The following is a 19,859-nucleotide window of genomic DNA, read 5'->3' as shown; positions in this document are numbered from 1 at the left end:
ATCTCCCAAAGTAGAATATCAGATGCTGATAGCCATGTGTCATGTTGTCTCAGACCTCTTAACCCATAAACACTGAGTGTTCTCTGGCAGGCAGCCTTGTAAGCAGATTGCTTTTAGCTGGGAAAGATTAGATGTTCGGGAAAGCTCCTTAGGCTATACTCCTTTGAGATAATCATGATTTATAGTTTTTCCTTTCCTCTTCACACTCTTTTTATGTCCATTTTTTAGGTGTAACTCCTTTATTGAAAACTCATCTGCACTCAAGAAACCCCAGGCAAAAGTGAAGAAAATGCACAATTTAGGGCACAAGAGCAACAGCACATCTAAGGAGCCTCAGCCTGAAAGGATGGAAGAAGTCTACAAGGCCCTAAAGAATGGACTTGAGTAAGAACTTTTATTGTCCTGAGGCAGAAGCAAAACTATCTTTGCTGTTCTACAAGGAAGGTTTGATTTCTCAGTAGTAAATTAGATTCCAGTTTCTGATATCAATTTCAATTTCATTAATACCAGCTCCCAGCCAGTAAGGAATTTAAGATCTTTGCAGAGCTTAGAAATGTTACCTTTTTGTACAGTGATTTCCAAAATGCTGCAGCTATGGTAAGCTAAGGGATTCTGGGAGTTGTCACACACACCCCTCAAAAAGTAACCTTTCAAAGCTCTGCTTTCTCTAACAGTGCAGGACAACCTCATACTTGGAATCCAAGTTGCTTTTTGTGATAGTTGTTTTACCTCACCCCTACCCTATATTGCAATGTTGCAGAATTGTCTAGCCTTGGTTGACTTACAACTGTTCTAGCGTATGTCAAGATTACTGTGTAATTACTGTTAATACTGTAACATACACAGTGGAATATACACAATGTAGTTTAGATTCAGTACCTTGTGGTTTATTTTTTCCAGGAGCATAGAGGTGTTGCCCTGTTGCAGCAAAACTAACAAATAGCCTTGTGCCTCTTTTTAAAAAAAATAAAGTGTAACACAATTTATTTGGCATAGGATTTTGTAGTTCACAGAAGAAACTTGAGATGGATGTTTTTACTGATAAAAAAAAGCCCAACACATTCAGTCTGTATATGCTCTCAAAGGCCTCCTTTATAATATATACACATTTTGGAGCTTAAATTCTTAGACCATTTACTGGACAATAAGAATCTAGCAGTTGAGCCCCATGAGGCATGTCTCTGTTTTTTTCCTTCCGATTTTATTGAATTATCCAGGGTGTTGGGTTTTTTTAACTTCCATAGGATTTTATAGACTAGTTCATCAAAATCTGCATTGCATTTGCCTTTTGGCATTGCCAACATTATCCCATATTCAGTTTGATGAACATTTGCTGTCCATGATCAACACAATTGGTATAACCTCCTTGGATGAAGCAGCTGCCATAAACTGAAATAGTCTTATGGGCTAACTGTAATTAAAAATAGATCAGTCTCATGGTTGTTTTCGATTAAGAGTTTCTGACTACTCTGCAAAAATTGCATGCATTGACTATTACTAGAATTACAGTAGGGGCTGAGCCTGACCAGAAGGAGAAAGAGTGTACTCATGCAAGGTTGTCATCTGTTGAATGTGGAGGGCAAATACCTTGTGACTGGAAAAAGTGGATGGGTTTTAACCCATTTTTTTTAAATCGAAAGCATAATGTACCAAAATTAATGAGAAATTAATCAATTAATCATCAATGAAAAGACTTTCTGATTATTTCCATCAATATTAATTTTTCAGTTCACACTTAGACTTAAATTCATTTACTACTCTCAGACAGAGTTGACCAACTGAATCAATAAGAACTTGTTAAGGCAACACTTTTGTAAACTCTATTGTGTCAATGGGTTTAATCTTTAAGGAACTAACAGCGCCAGTAAATGAGACCCTAAAAGGTTGAAATGTTTTATATTAGCTTCTTATAGGCAGAAAATCCTGATAAATATCAGACAAATGTTTAGTCTCCAAAGAAATAATTTCCTTTCATATTAAAAATAATCCTGGGCCTAAATCCAGTTGTTAGTGCCAACTAGAGTAGAGCCATTGAATCAGTGGGGCTTACATAAGCACTGATTTATTAAGTTCCTGTTGGTGCATTGGCTCTGGTCCAGTTGGCACTGATAAATGGATTTTGGCCCTGATGTTTCAGAAATGTTGGCCAGGATCCTGTGTGCGAGGCATAGCTCTGATGATGTAGCTACAACCTGTCTCCCAACTTGACCCCTTAAAAGCCAGGCAGTTGCACTAACCAAAGAAGTTCCTCTCAGCAGCACATGGTGTGCTGAGCAGTAGCAAGCACCTCTGCAACATTCTGTCATAACTGCTTGTGGCACTGCAGCTTATTGGCAGGAAAGGATTGGATATGTCATTCTTCAGCACCCTGCTTGCCAGCACCACAAAACTCCCTCAGGTGGCACAGCTGCCTGGCTTTTAAAGTGGGCTTTAGGGAACATTTGTGATCATGGTAAAGACGCAACAGTCATAAATGTGAATACCAAGATTTACAAGGTTGTAAGTCTAGCTTACAACACTGTAAATATTGAAGAGGATGCCAGCCATAGTTTACTAAATAATAATACTAAGAATAGTTATAGTAACGGGAAGCAGAAACAGTAGCATCTGTGCATTGTGGTTATATCTGTTGTTTTTGTATAATCCCTCCCCTTGTTGCAAATTTCACATTTAACATTCATTTTCATAATGTAAACTGACTCTTTATGATGGTGTAGGCCACTTGCAACATTCCTGATATTACTGAACTACAAATCTCATGATCATACACCATTGGTTATAGTGTCTAATGCTGATGGGAATTACTATCCTATAATTTCTGGGGGGCCACAATCATATACACACTTGACTGGAAGTATTTAACTTAACAGTCCTTCCTTGTAAATAGTCATATAGAGGATTACTTTGTTACTTTAGAGTACTTTACTTCCATAAACAATTACCAGCAAAGATAACTTTATTCCAAACTGATGTTCTTTTCACAAAATCCAGCATTTTAATAATGGAAAATTACAAAGTTGATGTTTTCCTTTTTGGCTTATCTCTACAGTGAATACCTGGATGTGCATCAAACAGAGCTAGATAAATTGACAGCTCAATTAAAGGACATGAAAAGAAACTCACGGCTGGTATGTCTTCATCACAGAACTCAAACAATACCAAGTTCCTTATTAAGTAGGGAGCGGACAAAGGAAAATGAGATTGTAGTATTGAGGTGCTGTAAGAAAAATCTTAAGAGCTGGTTCAGATTTCCATAACAGAAGTGCTATGGAAATTACACTGCCTCAGATTTCAGACTGGGAGATATTTGTTAGAAATTGCATCCTTGGATGATTTTTCTTTCTTTCAAAAGCCTCCAGTTTTCTTAGGGTTTCCATTTTGCTGGTGATCTATGATTTATCAACATGGCAGGGTAAGCTGGTGAGGCAGGCTAATCCACTCCTTCTCCCCCTTCCATGTTTTTTCCCCCTGTTTTGTTCTGCCCACTTGGTCAGTAAGGGATTGTGGAGGCAGCTGTGTGTTGGAAAAGTTACTTTTTGCCAGCTCTCAAAGCCAGAATGCTTCATTCTGTGTGGCCATATGAGAAAATAATTATTTTAAAGGGATCAGTTACTTATTCTGCACGTCAGAAACTATGTGAATTTGTGTATTATAGTGCAGTATGTATAGGCACTATCCACTTCTGTTATGTACATGTATTATGCAGCTTTTTTAAATAAATGATTTGTCTTGAGGAAATTTTGAATTAGATGAGTTATATATCTTTTGTCCAAAATGGATAGATAGCTGTGGTGTATATAACTATGTTAGGCTTACTCAGATTGTTTATGAAGGAGATATAATGTTATTCATCTTTCTAACATGAATTATCAGAACATAGTTAAAAAGTTATTTAATTTTATTTATTTGTTTTTTATGTGCAGAGCACCTAAAATTCTCTAGATGGTTTAAAAATAAAACCAGTAAGTTCCCTCAGTTACTCTGAATGTCATAGGTTTCTGTTCTGTAAGGCATTTCTCCATTGTACTGACCTTATTTTGGATCAGATGGACTAGGGTGATGTGTGTAGTGGCACAGTGCTTCCTTCTGTAAAAGAAAATCCTATGTGCTATTAATATTTTCATTTTATTCCTTACAGGGAGTGCTATATGATCTAGATAAGGTATGTTTTTCTAATGACCAACTAAACTGCAAGAAATGGATAAACTTAATCTCATCTGTACATTGACTCCAATTAATAATAATAATAATAATAATAATAATAATGAAGATTTATTTCTAGCCCGCCCTATCACAGAGAATCCGAGCAGGTTACAACAGTAAAATACATCAAAGTTACAATAAAATCCAAGAAGAAAACAAGCCCTATACCCACCCCCATTCCCAATGCTAAAACAGGATTAAACAGTCATAGTATAAAAACAGTAAAAACATTATAGCAACCCTATCATGGAATGTTCTTGACCAGGTTTATTCAAAGGGGATTTGCCATTGCCTTCCTTTTAGGCTAAGACAGTATGACTTGCCTGAGGTCACCTGATGTGTGTCCATGACTGAGCAAAGATTGAACAAAGTCTCCCAGAGTCCTTGTTCTTCATTAATTCCTATCTGTCTGTCTGTGTATTGATCTATCCGTCTATCTGTAACAAACACTTTCAATCCAGAAGAATTATTTCAAAGAAAATGGCTTGAGGGCTGTGCTCTAAAGAAGGAGTTGTCAACTGTGGCAAGTCCAAGAGCCTGTTTTATGCCCCCGAGACCCTCTAGGATTACTGAATATGCAAGAAACTGGGAGGAGAAAAAACAGATATTGCCAGAAGTCTACTCATGTATCATAGTTTTGACATGAAATAGTGCAGGGGGACATAGCAACCTATTTGAAAAGTTAATCAATATCTTTCCATGAGAGGCAGTTCACTCTAACTTTGCAGGACAATTTAGAAAGATTTAGAGCCACACTGTGGTTCCAGAGCAACACTTAGCCCTCCACTGGGCTAAGACAGTACTAGTTTTAACTCAATATGACTCTGAATAGGTACTTGAATGTTTAATGTAGTGTTTGGAACACATTTGTATTATACTTTGTGGAAACTGGAAACAAGCAGGGAAGGTACTGACTATCTCTATTCAAATGATCAAAGCCTTTTAAAAATTAGAGTATCAGAAGGAAATTTGAAGTACACTGATTCTAATTACAAAAACTCACTCTGAAATTAAGCACACTCCCTTTAAAAGAAAAGGCTCTGTTGATTTTGTATCAGACTAGTCTGACATGAGAGTATTAAAAGTTCTGCAAAAGTGCAAATCAGTTCAGTTCATAGAAGCTATCTGTCATTCTCATTCTACTTATTTTTAATTTATTTTGCAGCAAATGAAAGCAATTGAAAGATATATGAGAAAGCTGGAGTTCCACATCAGCAAGGTAATCAGCTATCCTTTCATCTTGCTTCTAACTTTGTTCTTGAACAAGTTATCAAAAGCCTGTCCAGCAATATCCAGTATTCCAGAGAAACCTCCTGACAAAGCAGCCCTTCAAATAGATTTCAGTTAGGTCTTCCACTGTCAGCTGCAAATACTATGTAGCATTCACAGTGTGTCCCCATTGTTGCCTTCACACAATAACTCAGCATCATGCTCTTCTGAGGCATGTGGCAGGTCTTGGGACGTGGGGCAGACACAAATGTACCACTGATTCCTATTTTGGGATAAAAGCAGAATATAAATTCCATAAATAAATAAATAAATAAATAAATAAATAAATAAAATCTGTATATGCTATTGAAGCTGTGCCTCGATTTCTGCACAGCAGTTAACAAAAGCCCATCTAACTTGAAGGGAGACATTTCTTCCTGACATCAAGCATGGTGACCAGTTAAGACTCCAAATATTATACAGAATTAATCTAATTTTGTTTTGCATCAGACTGTTGCATCTCTGTCCAGAAAGACCTATTCCATGCTCCATAGAGTTGCTACTACTAAAGGAAAGGACAAATTGCCCTCTGGTTCCCCTGAAAAGAATGTTCCTCAGTTCATAATCCCAGAACCTCGCTGTATGGTATTTGTATATCTAAAAGATGCATTGAATTTTAAAAGATGGATTTAGGAGTAGCATGGCCTTGTGTCAATGGTGGCATATAAGTTCGGTTCACACTGCAATACTCCAAAGTGAAGTGCTTCATTATTTCCTTATTGGTGGCTCATGGACCTAGTGCAGAAGGGGGTGGTCCTCTCCCCAAATATCCAAAGTTCGACCATATTACACCTATTTTAATATCACTACATTGGCTGCCTATTAGCTTTTAGGCACAGTACAAGATGTTGGTTATCACCTATAAAGCCCTACATGGCCTGGGTCCAGTCTACTTGAAGGAACGCCTCCTCCCATACAATCCTTCCCGTACACTTCAATCCTCCGGGAAAAACCTCTTACAATCTAGAAAGACCAGACCGGCGGTGACCTCATGGAGGTCCTTCTCTGTCACTGCTCCAAAAACTTGGAATGACCTGCCGGAAGAGATTCACCAATTATCCTCACTCGAGGCCTTTAAAAAGGTGACAAAAACCTTTCTCTTCCAGCAAGCCTTCCCCGATTGATAATGTCCAGAACCAATTGAATGCCCCTCCTTTTATTATTTTTCTTATTCGTGGTTTGTTTATTAATTTTGTCATATTATGTATTTTTTAACCATGTTTTCTTGTTTAATTTTATACTTGGGAGGGAGGGTTGGGCCGGGGTCTTGTGGGACTTGTTGTTTTTATTGTTGTATATTGTATAAACTTTGCTGTTACCCGCCTCGATCCTCAAAGCAGAAGATAAATATTTTTTTATTATTTTTTATTATCCTGAAATCCTGTATTAGGCATGCAGCTATGATGCTGTTACTATGCTCTGTCTCCTGATCAGTACCCCAAACCCAGACAGCCATACCTGGAGAGTGGCAAGTAGGGTGAGGAAGGATGACATGTCCAGCCCTCTCTTATGGGGTAATGAGCAGAAACAAGGATCCTGGTGTAACCCTTTGTTGCACCATAGCTTGATGGTGGGAAAGGGCAGGATGAATCATTCTTCAGTACTCATCTCACCAGCACTGCAGAATGCCTTTACAGTGGTACCCCGGGTTACGAAATTAATTCGTTCCGCTGCCGCTTTCGTAACCCGGAAACTTTCGCTAGCCGAAATGCCCATAGGCGCTAATAGCGAAAGCCGCGATTTCGTGTGAAATCGCGCCGAAAAGCACCCAAAATTTTCTTCGTAACCCGGAATAACCTTCGTAACCCGGAAACATTTAATTACATGGATTTTTTTCGTAACCCGGAAATTTCGTAAGGCGGCGCATTCGTATCCCAGGGTACCACTGTATTTGGATTTTAAAGGGGCATTTGTGGCCATGGCAATGATCATAAATATGAATACCAAAGAGTTAGAAGGTCACGAGTTAGCTGATGACATTGTAACTGCCTAACTGGATGTCAGCGCAGGTGGTTTCAGCATGGAAGCTATGGCTCTCCTATAGCATTGCCTATAGGAGGGCATCCAAAATTCTTTATTATTCCTGTATGCACAGATCAAATATTCATCAAGAAAACAGATTCCATAAAAAACATGTTCCCTGCCAGCAAAAGCTCATGCAGCAGGGTACTTTCTGTTCAGGTCCCTCCCACTCAGAACAAAATGATTTCAGTGTTTTAAAGCAAGAGTGAATTGCCACAAAGAAAAAGGGGGGGAAAACAACACTCAAATTGTTCAGTAGATTAACTTTTTGTTCTGTAACCCATGGTGACAAGTAAAGGGAACCTGATGTGAACAAGTTTTTAGAAGACCAAAATGTAAGCAACAACTATTGAAAACATTTTCATAGAAAGCAGCAAAGCTTAGATAAATGTAAGGGCAACAACATAGTTATTTTCTAGTGACAGCTATGTATTGATGTTAAACTCTGAACAGGAAACCAAGCAAGGAAAACAGGAAACATGGTCACTGTCATCATAGCTCTGTAATATAGCAGATAGCTTTGTGGAGAAAGAGAATGTTGTACCTCACCCTGTTAACAGGAGTAAACAGCAAATGACAGCTCTTGGTGATATGGCTAGTTGAAATAAAGAAATACATAGCAGTATTCACAATAACCATATATGTTATTACTCATGCAGATCTAGGCCAAGAGAGACTAATTATGATCATAATGCATTCTGGAATTGATCTATATCTTTTCATGGCATTAGTGCCTGTTTGTAGGTGCCTAGTAAAATATTTCTTAGGTGCTAAGCCAGATTCTGCATTAGCAAAACCTGCAGATGCTACTGTGAGGTTGAGCCTATAGTGGGGGGACTTAATGGGCTATATTTAATGATGAATTTCTGCTAGTGGAAAATGCTTGCCTTCATCATAAGGTGGGGCCTGCAGAATTTCTTTTCCTTATCTACTGCAGAAGTTGTTGTTGTTGTTGTGTGCCTTTAAGTCATTTCCAACTTATGGTGACCCAAAGGTACACCTATCTTCAGAGGGGGTTTGCCACTGAGATATGCCTGCAATGTTTCATAATGTTAAGAGGGTCTCCAGTCATCAGGGACAGCTTTTCATGTAGTGGGGAAGGAGAGTAAGGGGAAGCAGTGGAATTCAGTGCCTCACCTTGCATGGATAGAAATACTCTCCACTAGTACTGCCATTTGCTGTTTTGTTTTATGAAGGACCAGTGTGCAACAGTAAAATCAGCTTGGTGGCTTTTCTTCTCTGGGAAGTAGTAGACCAGGAATTGAATACTCATTGAGCCATGGAAACTGATTGGGTGACCTTGGGCAAGTCACACTCAGCCTAAAAGGAAGGCAAACCTCCTCTGAATAAGTCTTGCCAAGAAAGCTCTCATATTTGTCACCAGAAGTGACATAAGAATTAACTTAAATAGACATGACAACTAGAATACCTCCTTCGAAAAAGACACATAGGGGCTGAACAGATGTTCAGGGGCAGTTCTATGCTGCCCCTGGAAGTGCTGGGTTGGGAACGCAGCAGCCGCATGCCACACCCCCAACCCACTGCAAATAGAAACTGTGAAACGACGGACATCATCATGGTGCACGCCATCTGGATGGGCACGTGCCAAGATGATGCCCGCAGCACACGGTAAGGGCTTTGAGTGTGTGAGCGCTCAGCCCTATCTGAGCCCTAGTTCGGGTGCAGGTCGGCATAAAGTACCAGTCTGTACACCCCCATAGAGATTCTTGAAAATGATTAATTTTAGTGCTGCCGGGTATTGATAGTAGTAATGCTACAGTCCTTTGCATGCTTGATTAAAAGTGAACTCCATTAAGTACCTTAGGTCTTGGGTCTGGCCTTTTCATTAGGCAGAGTAAGGCAATCATCTCAGTAGGAATAAAAACCTCCTGGCTATTACTGCTGAACTCCACAGCTGTTCCCATCTGCATATAACTTTTCTCCTGCTCCCTCAATTAGTTGGATGGCTCTTCCACCACCTTTCTTGAAGTAGGATTAAACTGCCAGTCCAGAACAGCTTCTTTACATGGAACGAGAAGGGGACACCAACTCATCCTTCACCTCAGAAAGCAAAATGTCTTGGGCCAGCCCTCTTAAGAGTATATATGTGTAAACTGTTAATAACTGTTTGATACCACTTTAACTATCATGGTTCCATCATGTGGAATGCTTGGAGTTTAGTGAGGTATTGTGAAAGCTAGGAACTGTAATTCAAGGAAGCGGATGAGAGTTCTTTAGCAGAGAACTATAAATACCCAACCAAACAGCAAGTTCCAGAATTTCATTGAATATAGGCACAGTTAAAGTAGCATCAAGCTGTGTAATACAGACAGACTCTACATGCAAGGGATTATGCTGAAAGACATGTTATTCATCAGGAACAAAGAGGTTTCAGCATTAATTTGAAGTTTTTGATTAATATATTTAACTGGCCAGTTTAAGCATAGATATTGTACATGGTGCATATTGTATTACAATGATTGTCAATATCACTAGGTGTTGACAGATAGGCCTTGATGCAACTGATGAAGAAGCCTGATTATTCTCCTTTTTCCTCCGAAGTAGCCTCTTCAGTGAAAAACTATGTACTGCTATCTTTCTTTTTATTCTGGGAATTATCAGAAGGTGGTAAAGCTGACAAGCAGGAATCTTTTATTTAGAGAAACTAGCTTTTAAACTGAAGCTTAATGATAACAGAGAGCGTTTACACAAAACCCAAGGCCATAACAGTTAGAAGCCTGTAAAATTGAAATACAAATTCCTGTTTGTTGTCAACTACTCTGTTTCCACACTGAATTATTGTCAGTCTATAGATATGGAAGCAACTCTGAAGATATTTACCCATCCATCTCTCTAAAGAAAAAAACCACCAAGAACCTCTCAGTTGCTGTGTTTAAGTTCCTTTCTGTTGATTTTTGATTTTTCAAAATCTTAATGGGTCATTGCTGTTCCTATCAGGTTGATGAGCTCTTTGAAGCCTATTGTATCCAAAGACGGCTCCGTGATGGTGCTAGCAAAATGAAACAAGCATTTGGGTTGTCCCCAGCAAGCAAGGCAGCTCGAGAGAGTTTGTCAGAAATCAACAAAAGCTATAAAGAATACACAGAGGTACATGATTACTTAATCTTGTCTGTGGTTGAATTTGCCACAAGGTGTTGTAGGAACATTGATGTAACATCAATAAAATTGATCGTGGAATCTGTGGAAAGCACATAATAGAATGTCTAAAATATAGAATCGATTGCTACTGATAATCAATGGGCTGCAGTGTGCATTCTTGTGTGCAATTCTTGTTGGACAAAGTGGCTTATCATGTGAATTTCCTATTGCTAACTTACAATTCTGAGAGCACAGTAGTCTTCTGGTGCTTGTTTGTGTATTGATGATAACGTTGGGTTGTAGGAAGAGCATTTTCAAATCTGATAATTCAAAGGTATGAGAGGGCCAGCAGATATAGCTTCCTAGCTGGAGAGAATCAAGTTACAGGAAAAAATAAGGAAAACCTGAAGCAAAAACTAGCTTAAATCTCAGTGGAGAAATCTGAAAAATGCCTTTAAGGCAGGGGTGGTCAATGTGCAGCTTTTGGTATCTACAGGACTCACATGTTGCCACTCATGATCTCCTATTTTCTTTCTTCAAAGGGTTTTCTGGCTGAAAAATGGCCAGCATAGCCCCCCTCCCCCAGATCTTCCAGAAGTATGTGATTAACCATTGCAGGCCTATTTTAAGCTCTTCAGAAGGTTTTCCTTCCAGTGGTGGGTAAAGGTCTTAAATTAGGTCTGTATGTGGAAAAATGTTCTCAGCTGGTCAATTGCACAACCTGGAGACTTAATTAGCTATGTTTGTGGTCAACATTTTCTTCTGGAAAAAAAGATGTTTAGAGATGAGATCAGGGAAAGGTGGGTATCCTTCCGTGTTTCTGGAAGGGTCAAGTGCAGTCTCTATCCCCCTATCTCCAGTAAAGTTCCCATCCCTACTCTAAGGAAAAAGTGCCTATTGAAGACCAGGGGCAACGGGATTTGGTTAATATTGGTTCTTCAGACACAACAAAATTCCTATGTACAATTCACTTCCATTTGAACATTAATGTAAAATGTATATATAAACTGTCATGTATGACAATTGTGCAGTTGCATGTGTATTTCATTGTTGTATATGTGCTGGAAAGCTACAATTGACCATAGCATTCTAGATATCCTGAGAGAATTTTTAAGACTGAGGCTTGCTCAAGCAGCTCATGACTAGTGGAGGTATCAAATTGTCTCTCTGGATATTAGGACAAAATTTGATGCCCAGCCCCAATTTCCTCCAGATAATGAAAAAAGAAGTAATCATTTCCAGGGGTACATTCACAACTTCACTGACTGAGAGTTTTTCCTTTTTCCTTCCTCTCTAGGACATCCTTGTGAGCCTCTATTCTGGCTTTTTCAGAATTATTGCACCTGATTATAAACGGGGGGAGGGGGGTTATAGCTTGCTTTAAGGCACTTTTATATTGTTAATTTTGAATTGTTAATCTGATATACAGTTTTCTGTTTTTCCACACAGAACATGTGTACTATAGAAGGGGAGCTGGAAAATCTAATGGGGGAGTTCTGTATCAAGATGAAAGGTAATTGGCTTTCCTTTCATCCCCTTTTGTGCACAAACATGTCAGGCGAGAGCTCTGTGTGTGTCTGTTTCTCAAAGCACTGAGAGCACAAACCAATTTAGATAAGAGGTTTGTTTGTTTTCTTCCACTGTGTTGGTTATGGAGGTTTCAGAGCTCATCCTGCCTTATAGCCAAAGCAACTGGAATCAGTTGTATATATTGAAATATCAAGCATTACAGCAAACTTTGCACATAGTTTTTGCTCTTGTTTAGATGGATGTGAGCTAATTAGAGTTAACTATCCATTCATTCTGAGAGAAAAAACAACTTTGGGTGGTTGAGGAAGGCACATCTTTTTTTAAATAAACTTTTAAATATCTTAAACTTTGCCACTGCCAGAAATTTTGAATGTCACATTAAATCCCAATTGTTCTAAAAGACTAGAAACAGAGAAAGAAGCAATAAGAGAGAAAAATATCTTTAATATGTGTCGGGATATTAATAAGAATGTAATATGTTTTCAGAATTAAGCTTTTTAATCAGCAGCATGCACATCCCAGTCATCAAGTTTAATACATTTGAGGGGAACAAAAGCATCATTAGGAGAAGAAAGTCTGTTATCCTTTTTGAGGAATTTGAAGAATCTACAGTTCACCATTTTGGGGATCTCTCTGTTTCGCTTTCTCTCTTTCTTTCTCTCTGACTTGCTTCCTTCCTGTGTTTCAATCATTGTAAGTCACGTGAAATTGTACCTTGAATTGTATACAAAGTATGATTCCTACCCTTCCCATTTGGGAGCAAGAAAAATGTGAAAGTACAGTACAACAAAAATTGTGCCGGGTGGACCCACTGACAAACAGCACTATGGAACTCCCATATGTTGCCTTGAAATGCATGTAGTGTGGGTGTTTTCCTGTTCAGAGAACCTGATTGACTCTTGCCAGAGATTTTGCTCAAGGACCCTGATTTGCTTTGAGTCTTTCTTAGAGTCCTGGGGCTTTGCTGCTTAAACCTAGAAAATAGAGGTGCTGTTACTGCTTCTAGAGAGTCTTCTACACAAAGAGCTCTTCAGTGGGTGGCATTTTCATTGGGTGTGGAAATGAGTTTCAGACTAATTCTGTGAGCCAGCATCTCTTAGCACCCTGGGAACCATAGCAATAGCTGTTTCTTTTTGGCAATTGTTGCAAAGGCTAGTGGCTGCCTTCTTTGCATTAAGGAAAATGCTGAAGAACCTATGTTGCCCATAAGTCCATACCACCACAACTTCCTGTCCAAACAAACATTAGGTGCTTCTGTATTTAGTAGAGATCAAAAAACTCAGGCTGTAGTCATTTTTCATTTATTTGTTTAATAACGTCATAAAATTGCATATTTTGAGAAACAAATGGAAATGAAAGCCTTCAATCCAGTTGTTTGCCCCAGTTAGACAATGAATGAATGAAACTTGCATACGTCTTGATTTACTAAGTTCCCATTACTTCAGTGAGCCTATTCTTGTTGGGTCTAACCATTGTATTCTGGTCTACAGATCTTATGTCTTATTCATGCATTATAAATTCAAAATAAAAATATTCTGGCATTCCGCTTAATCCCATTGTTTGCAGGATATTTTCTTTTACACAATTTTCATTGTTTGAAGTATGATTTAGATTTACCTCAGTTTCCATTAAATCCACAACCCAATTACATTCTTCTTTGACTGCTGAGGATCAAAATATTACCCCAACATGCCTCCAGGGGTGTGGAGGGCATTTTTGCCACATTTGGATGCCCCCTGGGTACCTTGGAGGTCAAACAAAGAATGTTTTACAATTTGTTTGCAAAATTGTTCAAAACTTTTTGGGGGGCTGCAAATGCCTTCAATGGGATGTGGTGGTCTTTTCTACCACTTTTCTTTTCTTTTTTTTTCTTTTTTTTTTTTTTTTTCTTTTTTTTTCCCCCCATCCTGGGCCAGTTGAGTTCCAAGGAGGCCTCTTCTGGAATAGGAAATGACAGAAAGTGATTTCCACTCACTTCCTGATATTTTAAAAAAGGCTTCTTCTAGTCTCAAACTAGAAGAGGCCCAAACATTGATGTTTATCACACTATACTCTTATAGTGCTACTATTCCACTTTGACTGCTCTAGCTGCCTCCTGTTGCATTCTCTGCCTGAGAATTCTAAATACCCCTCCTTAAAACTGCAAATCCCAGAATGCAACAGGAGGCAGCTAGAGCAGTCAAAGTGGAATAGTAGCACTTTAAGAGTATAGTGTGATAAACATCATGGTGAAAATGCCCCCCTTGTCTCCTTGAGAGCATTTGAGGACAACAAACAAACAAATCCAGATTCTTTTGTGAGAGTGGGTACAGTGAGCATGAGGGCCTCCAAGTTCCCCTGGAGGGGGCTAATGTGACCCCTTACCCATCCAGAGTTGTCCACCCCTGGTCTCAAGGAATCATTGATCTGAATCAATACAGAACAGCTTTCAATGCTCTAGTTCCAAAAAAAAGCATGCCTTCCATTTTTTCTGTTTTTGAGTTATTTCTATGAACTCTTTTGCTTAAATTATATTTGCCCCTCTATTACTGTCTAAAATGCAAAACAGAAGAGAATGCAAAGTAATGTCACAATTTGTTTCTGAGGAAAATAAGATATTTTTTCATAATTCTTTTTATTTTATTTGTTTTATTTGTTTAATATTTTGTTTTTTAATCACCACAGTAAATTGAATTTAATCACTATGTGATACTTTCTCTGAGCTTGTCTAAATGCATAAAGTCAGATTACACTGGTCTATTCCTACACTGAAACATTTTAAAAAAAGATTAGCATATTGACATTGCATAGGTCTAGTTCTCCCTTTTCTATGAGTGTAAAATGCTCTTTGCAATTGACAGAATAGTTTTCATGGAAAGGTGAAGGAAGTGATTTAAGCTGTTGGCTAAAACAAGAAAAATACTTATGAATGCAAGTTTCCAGAAACTGGAAGATTTTGTATAAAGCATTAAACTTTGAAACACACTGTCTTTATAAATTAGACTTTTAATGGGCTAAAACATACACTGAAGCAGTTTTGAAGTTAGTTAATACAAGGCTACTTTTTCCAATGGATAAATTTATTTTTAATTTTTTTCCTCACACATCTTTGCTTAGAGGTCCATGTGTTTACAACTAGGTGGGAAGCAGAGATCAAATTCTCTAGTGAGGCATCAAAAGGGAGATGAAGCCAGCAGCAGAGTGCTAGTAAATTTAAATTATTTATAAATAATAAATAAATTAGATGGTGGGAGGTAATATGATCCCAACAGAGGGTGGCTTTGTTCTGGCAGTGGGAGAGGACAGGAGGAACAGAGCTTTATATATTCACAGACAAAGAAAGGTCTCCTCTTAGCAATAAGAATGAAGCTTCTGGGCCAAGCTATGTCAAGACATATTAGACCAACCATTAGTGTAAAGGTGACATTTATTCCAAGTAATGCTGCTTTAGCAAACATTATGTGACAGTAGAAAGGAAATCAGTTCCCATGAATTAAGAGTACTGGGGCACAAGAGATCTAATTCCTATTTCTGGATTTGACCCAGAAATCCTGTGACAGTGACAAATATTTCTTGACTGGAACAAGAATCTTCTTTTCTTTATGATATTACTCCATAGTATCTGTTAGGTGCATTTGCACTGCTGTAATACTTTGACAGTTCTCACCAACTGAGTTCTTTTGAGATTGGTCTTGTGTTTGTAGTATGATCACACTCCATTTTGCTTGCACATTAACTCTTGTGTTAACTGCCACACTCCTCAGTGTGGTAGCTACTTCAGCCTTTTTCAGAGCTTGTGAAAGTTACTTTTTAGACTACTGCTCCCACAGTCCCCTAGCCAGCATGGCCACATTGTTTATATAAGTGGTAGAGAAACCTTTGGCTTGTTTCATTAAATATTAAGGCAACACTAACCTTGAAGAGGGTTGCCAGGTGAGGACTGTCTCAGGTCCTGAGAGTCCATGGCCCAAACCCAAGATCTTCAGATTACCCCATATGATATCAAAGGAGGTGAACCCTGGTGATGTTACAAGATGATGATGATGTCATTAAGCATGATATATCATGCTACAACTACAGTTGCAAAGAGCATGCCATTCAAACAACAAACACTTAAGTCTAACTAGTAAGAAAGGTACACACACACACACACACACATTTTCAAGATGGCATTTTCACCCTGAGATTCTTCCTCTTCGCCCTGAAAACTGGAGGAAAGGAGCCAGGCCCTGAGATTTGGGACTTGCAGATGAACTTGCTTGCAAACCCTTATTCAGCTATGAGGCTGAGTGAGCAACTTTGTCAGTCTTATGATTCCAACATAATGGGAAACCAGAGTTTCGTACTGTATAAAAGAGGTTTAGTAATTGTGAGGTTTATAGGATCCTTCCCCACACTTTCTCTTTCATATACCAGAGGAGGAGAATAGAAGAGTACTTCTTTTTTTAAAAAAAATAACCACAGTTCTAATTCAGTTATTTTAAATTGTAGTTTTGGAACAAGCACAAGTCAATTTTGGGGTTGGCAGGTCCAGAGGAATCTAGCCATGGGTGTCAGAAGGATGGCAGTAGGGTTATCCCTGAACAACTCCTTGAAGTTTCCTAGCTCTGTTTTAGACAAACCACACTTTCCTATTATGACTAGTTTAAAACTGCAAACAGAAGCTGAGAGAACATGTGGAAACAAGGATTGTGTGAGCTTAAGGCTTGTTCTGGTAGTGGAATAATATGACTTCTTGTTACAACTGAAACAGACTCATCTCTCAGGCTGACATACCACAGGGGATTTCCGTGGAACTGAAATACTACTCTCAGCTGTGGAGAAATATTTGGCTCAGTAAAATTTATAAACAAGAGCCATTGGGCATTGAATTAAAATAGTGAATGTCTTGTAGTGTGAGGATAAATATAATTGTAAAGTGCTGAGTTGCATTATGATAGATAGTTAATAATGTGTTATAAGTGTTTAATTCGACATCCACCCTCTGAGTTCTAGATTTCATAGACTCCCCCAGAGGCATTTAAAAGTGTGATTACTCCACTCTGTGTGTGTGTGTGTGTTAATACACAGTGTTAAATCACAAGTGAATATTTCTAAAACACTTTTAAAGAAAAAAGGTCAGCAAGGCTTGTGAGGTACTGCTGCCACCTACAGACAAATTAGGAATGTGTTGTAACATTGTCAGTCCTCCTCCCATATATCTAAGCCACTATCATCGCCATAAATCTAATCCTCCTTGTTAATATCAAAATTAAAAAAAATAGTTTAACAACTTTTGTGGGGCTGTGACAATGTGTTTGGGGTCAAGATAAAAAAATACATGTTTTACTCCTCAGATTGTTAGAGCGAGGCAAGCTGTCCACATTGCACCAGCACATTTATGTTGCTGGTGTGATCCCAATTGTGAACACCTTATAATTATTTTAATTATGTTGATTAACCCAGAAACATTATGTGAGACAGAGTGTGGTGGGGGTGATAGAAAATGAGTGAAGTATGGTGTTTCTAACAATTGGTTGTCATTTTCTCTGGTCATATGCCTAAAATAGTATCAAATTCTTCCTCCAACAAAAAATGCCCTAAATATGCCAAACGTATTCACCCTGTGTGCTTTAATTGGCGTGTGTGATGTTTCCTCCTCAGTTCAGTAAAAGGTGCAGGGGGAGACTAGAAGTTTCTCTTCAACATGCAGGGAGATGCTCTTTCACTGAACAGAGAACACTCCAAAAAAGAAAGGAAGAAAATGAGTGTCTCAGGAATATAAATTCATTGTGAGATCCCCATGAGGGACTGCATGTCATCACAAGCAAAATTCAACAAGGCAGATAACTTAAAGTGAAAGATCTGGGGTGTTAACACCCCCAGAAATTCTGGAGGGCCACAGTTTCCTGCTTCTGCATTAGAACTACATAGCATTGCTCATTTCAAGGGAGTGATTTAGGCAAAGATGGATGAGGAGGGAAGTAGTGTAGTGTTGCCAAAAGAGAGAAAGAGAAAATAGAGAGAAGAGGGATGCTTTTACCCTTTTGGAAGATACTGATTTGAATGTTGATTCTTCATCTGTCTTGGAAAGATGCTCTTAAAGAGTTTAGCGGTAAGAACCTCAATAATCAAATCCTGGCAGGACACAGAATAAATTAGACATTCCGAATTCAAAGTAATCAACCTCACTAACTGTTCCAGCAAACCTCCCATGCATCTCATTAACCCTAGTAACAAAGCCAATAAACTAGCTGTCAACTGCTGCCATTATCAGAGATGGAGCCATTGAATGAGTTGGATGGGGCAGCCTGCATCCTCTCTGTTGTGAAAGAAGGAAAAACTGGGATTCCAGAAGTTGTTCTCTCAATGGCAGAAGTGCTTTGGCAACACCCTGAAATGCTGGTGATTCCAAGTATACAGTCACTGATACAAGAGAAGGAAGACATGGAGGTTTCTTCTGAAACTGATCTGAAATGTTTTTGGCTCTTAGGACTGGCTGGCTTTGCTCGACTTTGCCCAGGAGACCAGTATGAAGTGAGTAACTTTGTTATTTTTTTAAAGTTGTTTCCCATCATGTTCAAAGGTTTCTACATGGTATTTTCTTCCCCCTGTTCTCATATCCTGTACAGCAAGAAAGGTCCCACTATTCTCTATTTATGGATGAATGCACTCTGAGCCTTTCCCACGTAAAGACTATGAGATTGGTCCAATGGATCTGATTGATGCCTAGCAAGATAACAACAGATCTTTCTTTAGCTTTGTTCTGGAAGGGTGTCAGCATGCCTCTCAATATTTTGTTCTCTTGGCATAGCTTTTCTTCCTCATGGCTCCCAAATCCAGCCAGAACAGGCTGACTAGAGCAGATCAATTGGAACAGTTCAAGTCAGCCAATTTTTCTTTTCTTTCCCCAAAGACAAGAGCTGTAACTTTATTGGCGAATATAATGGCCAAAATGTACAATATGTCATTTTTTTCTTGGCTAGTCATTATATGACCATGTTGTGTATGATCACACTGGATGAAACCATTATCACTCAAAGAGGGCCAGTATGGTGTGGTGGTTTAAGTGTTGGACCGTGATTGTGGAGAGCAGGATTTTATTCCCAGCTTGTCCATGAAACCTAGTGGGTGATCTTGGACAAGTCATATTGTCCCAATCTCAGAGGATAGCCATGGGAAAACCCCTCTAAAAAAAACCTGCCAAGAAAACCCCATCATAAGGTCACTTTACAGTTGCCATAATTTGGAAACAACTGGAAGGCACAAAACAACAACAAATTGACACTTAGACTTTACAGATTTTCATAGTATCCCTAAGCAAAAAAAATAGACTCCTCCCAGCTTTCTCCTCTTTCTAATGTCATGGAACTGTAGTACAGATCTATTAAACCTTTTCTCTGCAATATTGTGGAAGATAAGAATTACATTATTTTTAAAAAGATGCCCAACAGGAAAAATTCTTAGCAGTTGTTCATCAACATTCATAGGTACACTCTTACCTCGGGTTACGAAATTAATCCGTTCCGCCGCCATTTTCGTAACCCGGAAGTCTTCGTAAGCCGAGAAAGCCATAGGTGCTAATGGAGAGAAGCCGCGATTTGGTGCGAAATAGCGCCGAAAAGCACCAAAAGGTTATTCGTAACCCGGAATAACCTTCGTAACCCGGAAATATTTTTTATTTTATTTTTTTTTCGTAACCCGAAAATTTCGTATCCCGGCGCATTCGTATCCCGAGGTAAGAGTGTACTGACATCACACAGTGGATTGGCTGGGAT

General features: G+C 38.8%; 1 protein-coding gene across 6 annotated transcripts in view; it reads left to right on the top strand.

Moving 5' to 3' along the window:
• Window positions 1-19,859, top strand: part of RIPOR2 (RHO family interacting cell polarization regulator 2) — a 142,418-nt gene that overhangs the window by 99,915 nt on the left and 22,644 nt on the right. For all 6 annotated transcript variants that reach the window (XM_089516861.1, XM_089516864.1, XM_089516860.1 and 3 more), the window contains 7 exons: window positions 229-384; window positions 3,050-3,128; window positions 4,139-4,162; window positions 5,369-5,422; window positions 10,453-10,602; window positions 12,043-12,106; window positions 18,575-18,618. In XM_089516861.1, coding sequence (XP_089372987.1) covers window positions 229-384; window positions 3,050-3,128; window positions 4,139-4,162; window positions 5,369-5,422; window positions 10,453-10,602; window positions 12,043-12,106; window positions 18,575-18,618 — 571 coding nt within the window. The remainder of the gene's footprint in view (window positions 1-228; window positions 385-3,049; window positions 3,129-4,138; window positions 4,163-5,368; window positions 5,423-10,452; window positions 10,603-12,042; window positions 12,107-18,574; window positions 18,619-19,859) is intronic.

Source organism: Sceloporus occidentalis, unplaced genomic scaffold (assembly GCF_023333645.1).
Source record: "Sceloporus occidentalis isolate IW3139 unplaced genomic scaffold, rSceOcc1.0.p SCAF_3, whole genome shotgun sequence".
Classification (NCBI taxonomy): Eukaryota; Metazoa; Chordata; class Lepidosauria; order Squamata; family Phrynosomatidae; genus Sceloporus; species Sceloporus occidentalis.
The sequence above is the reverse complement of the archived record's forward strand: the minus strand, read 5'-3'. Positions and strand labels throughout refer to the sequence as shown.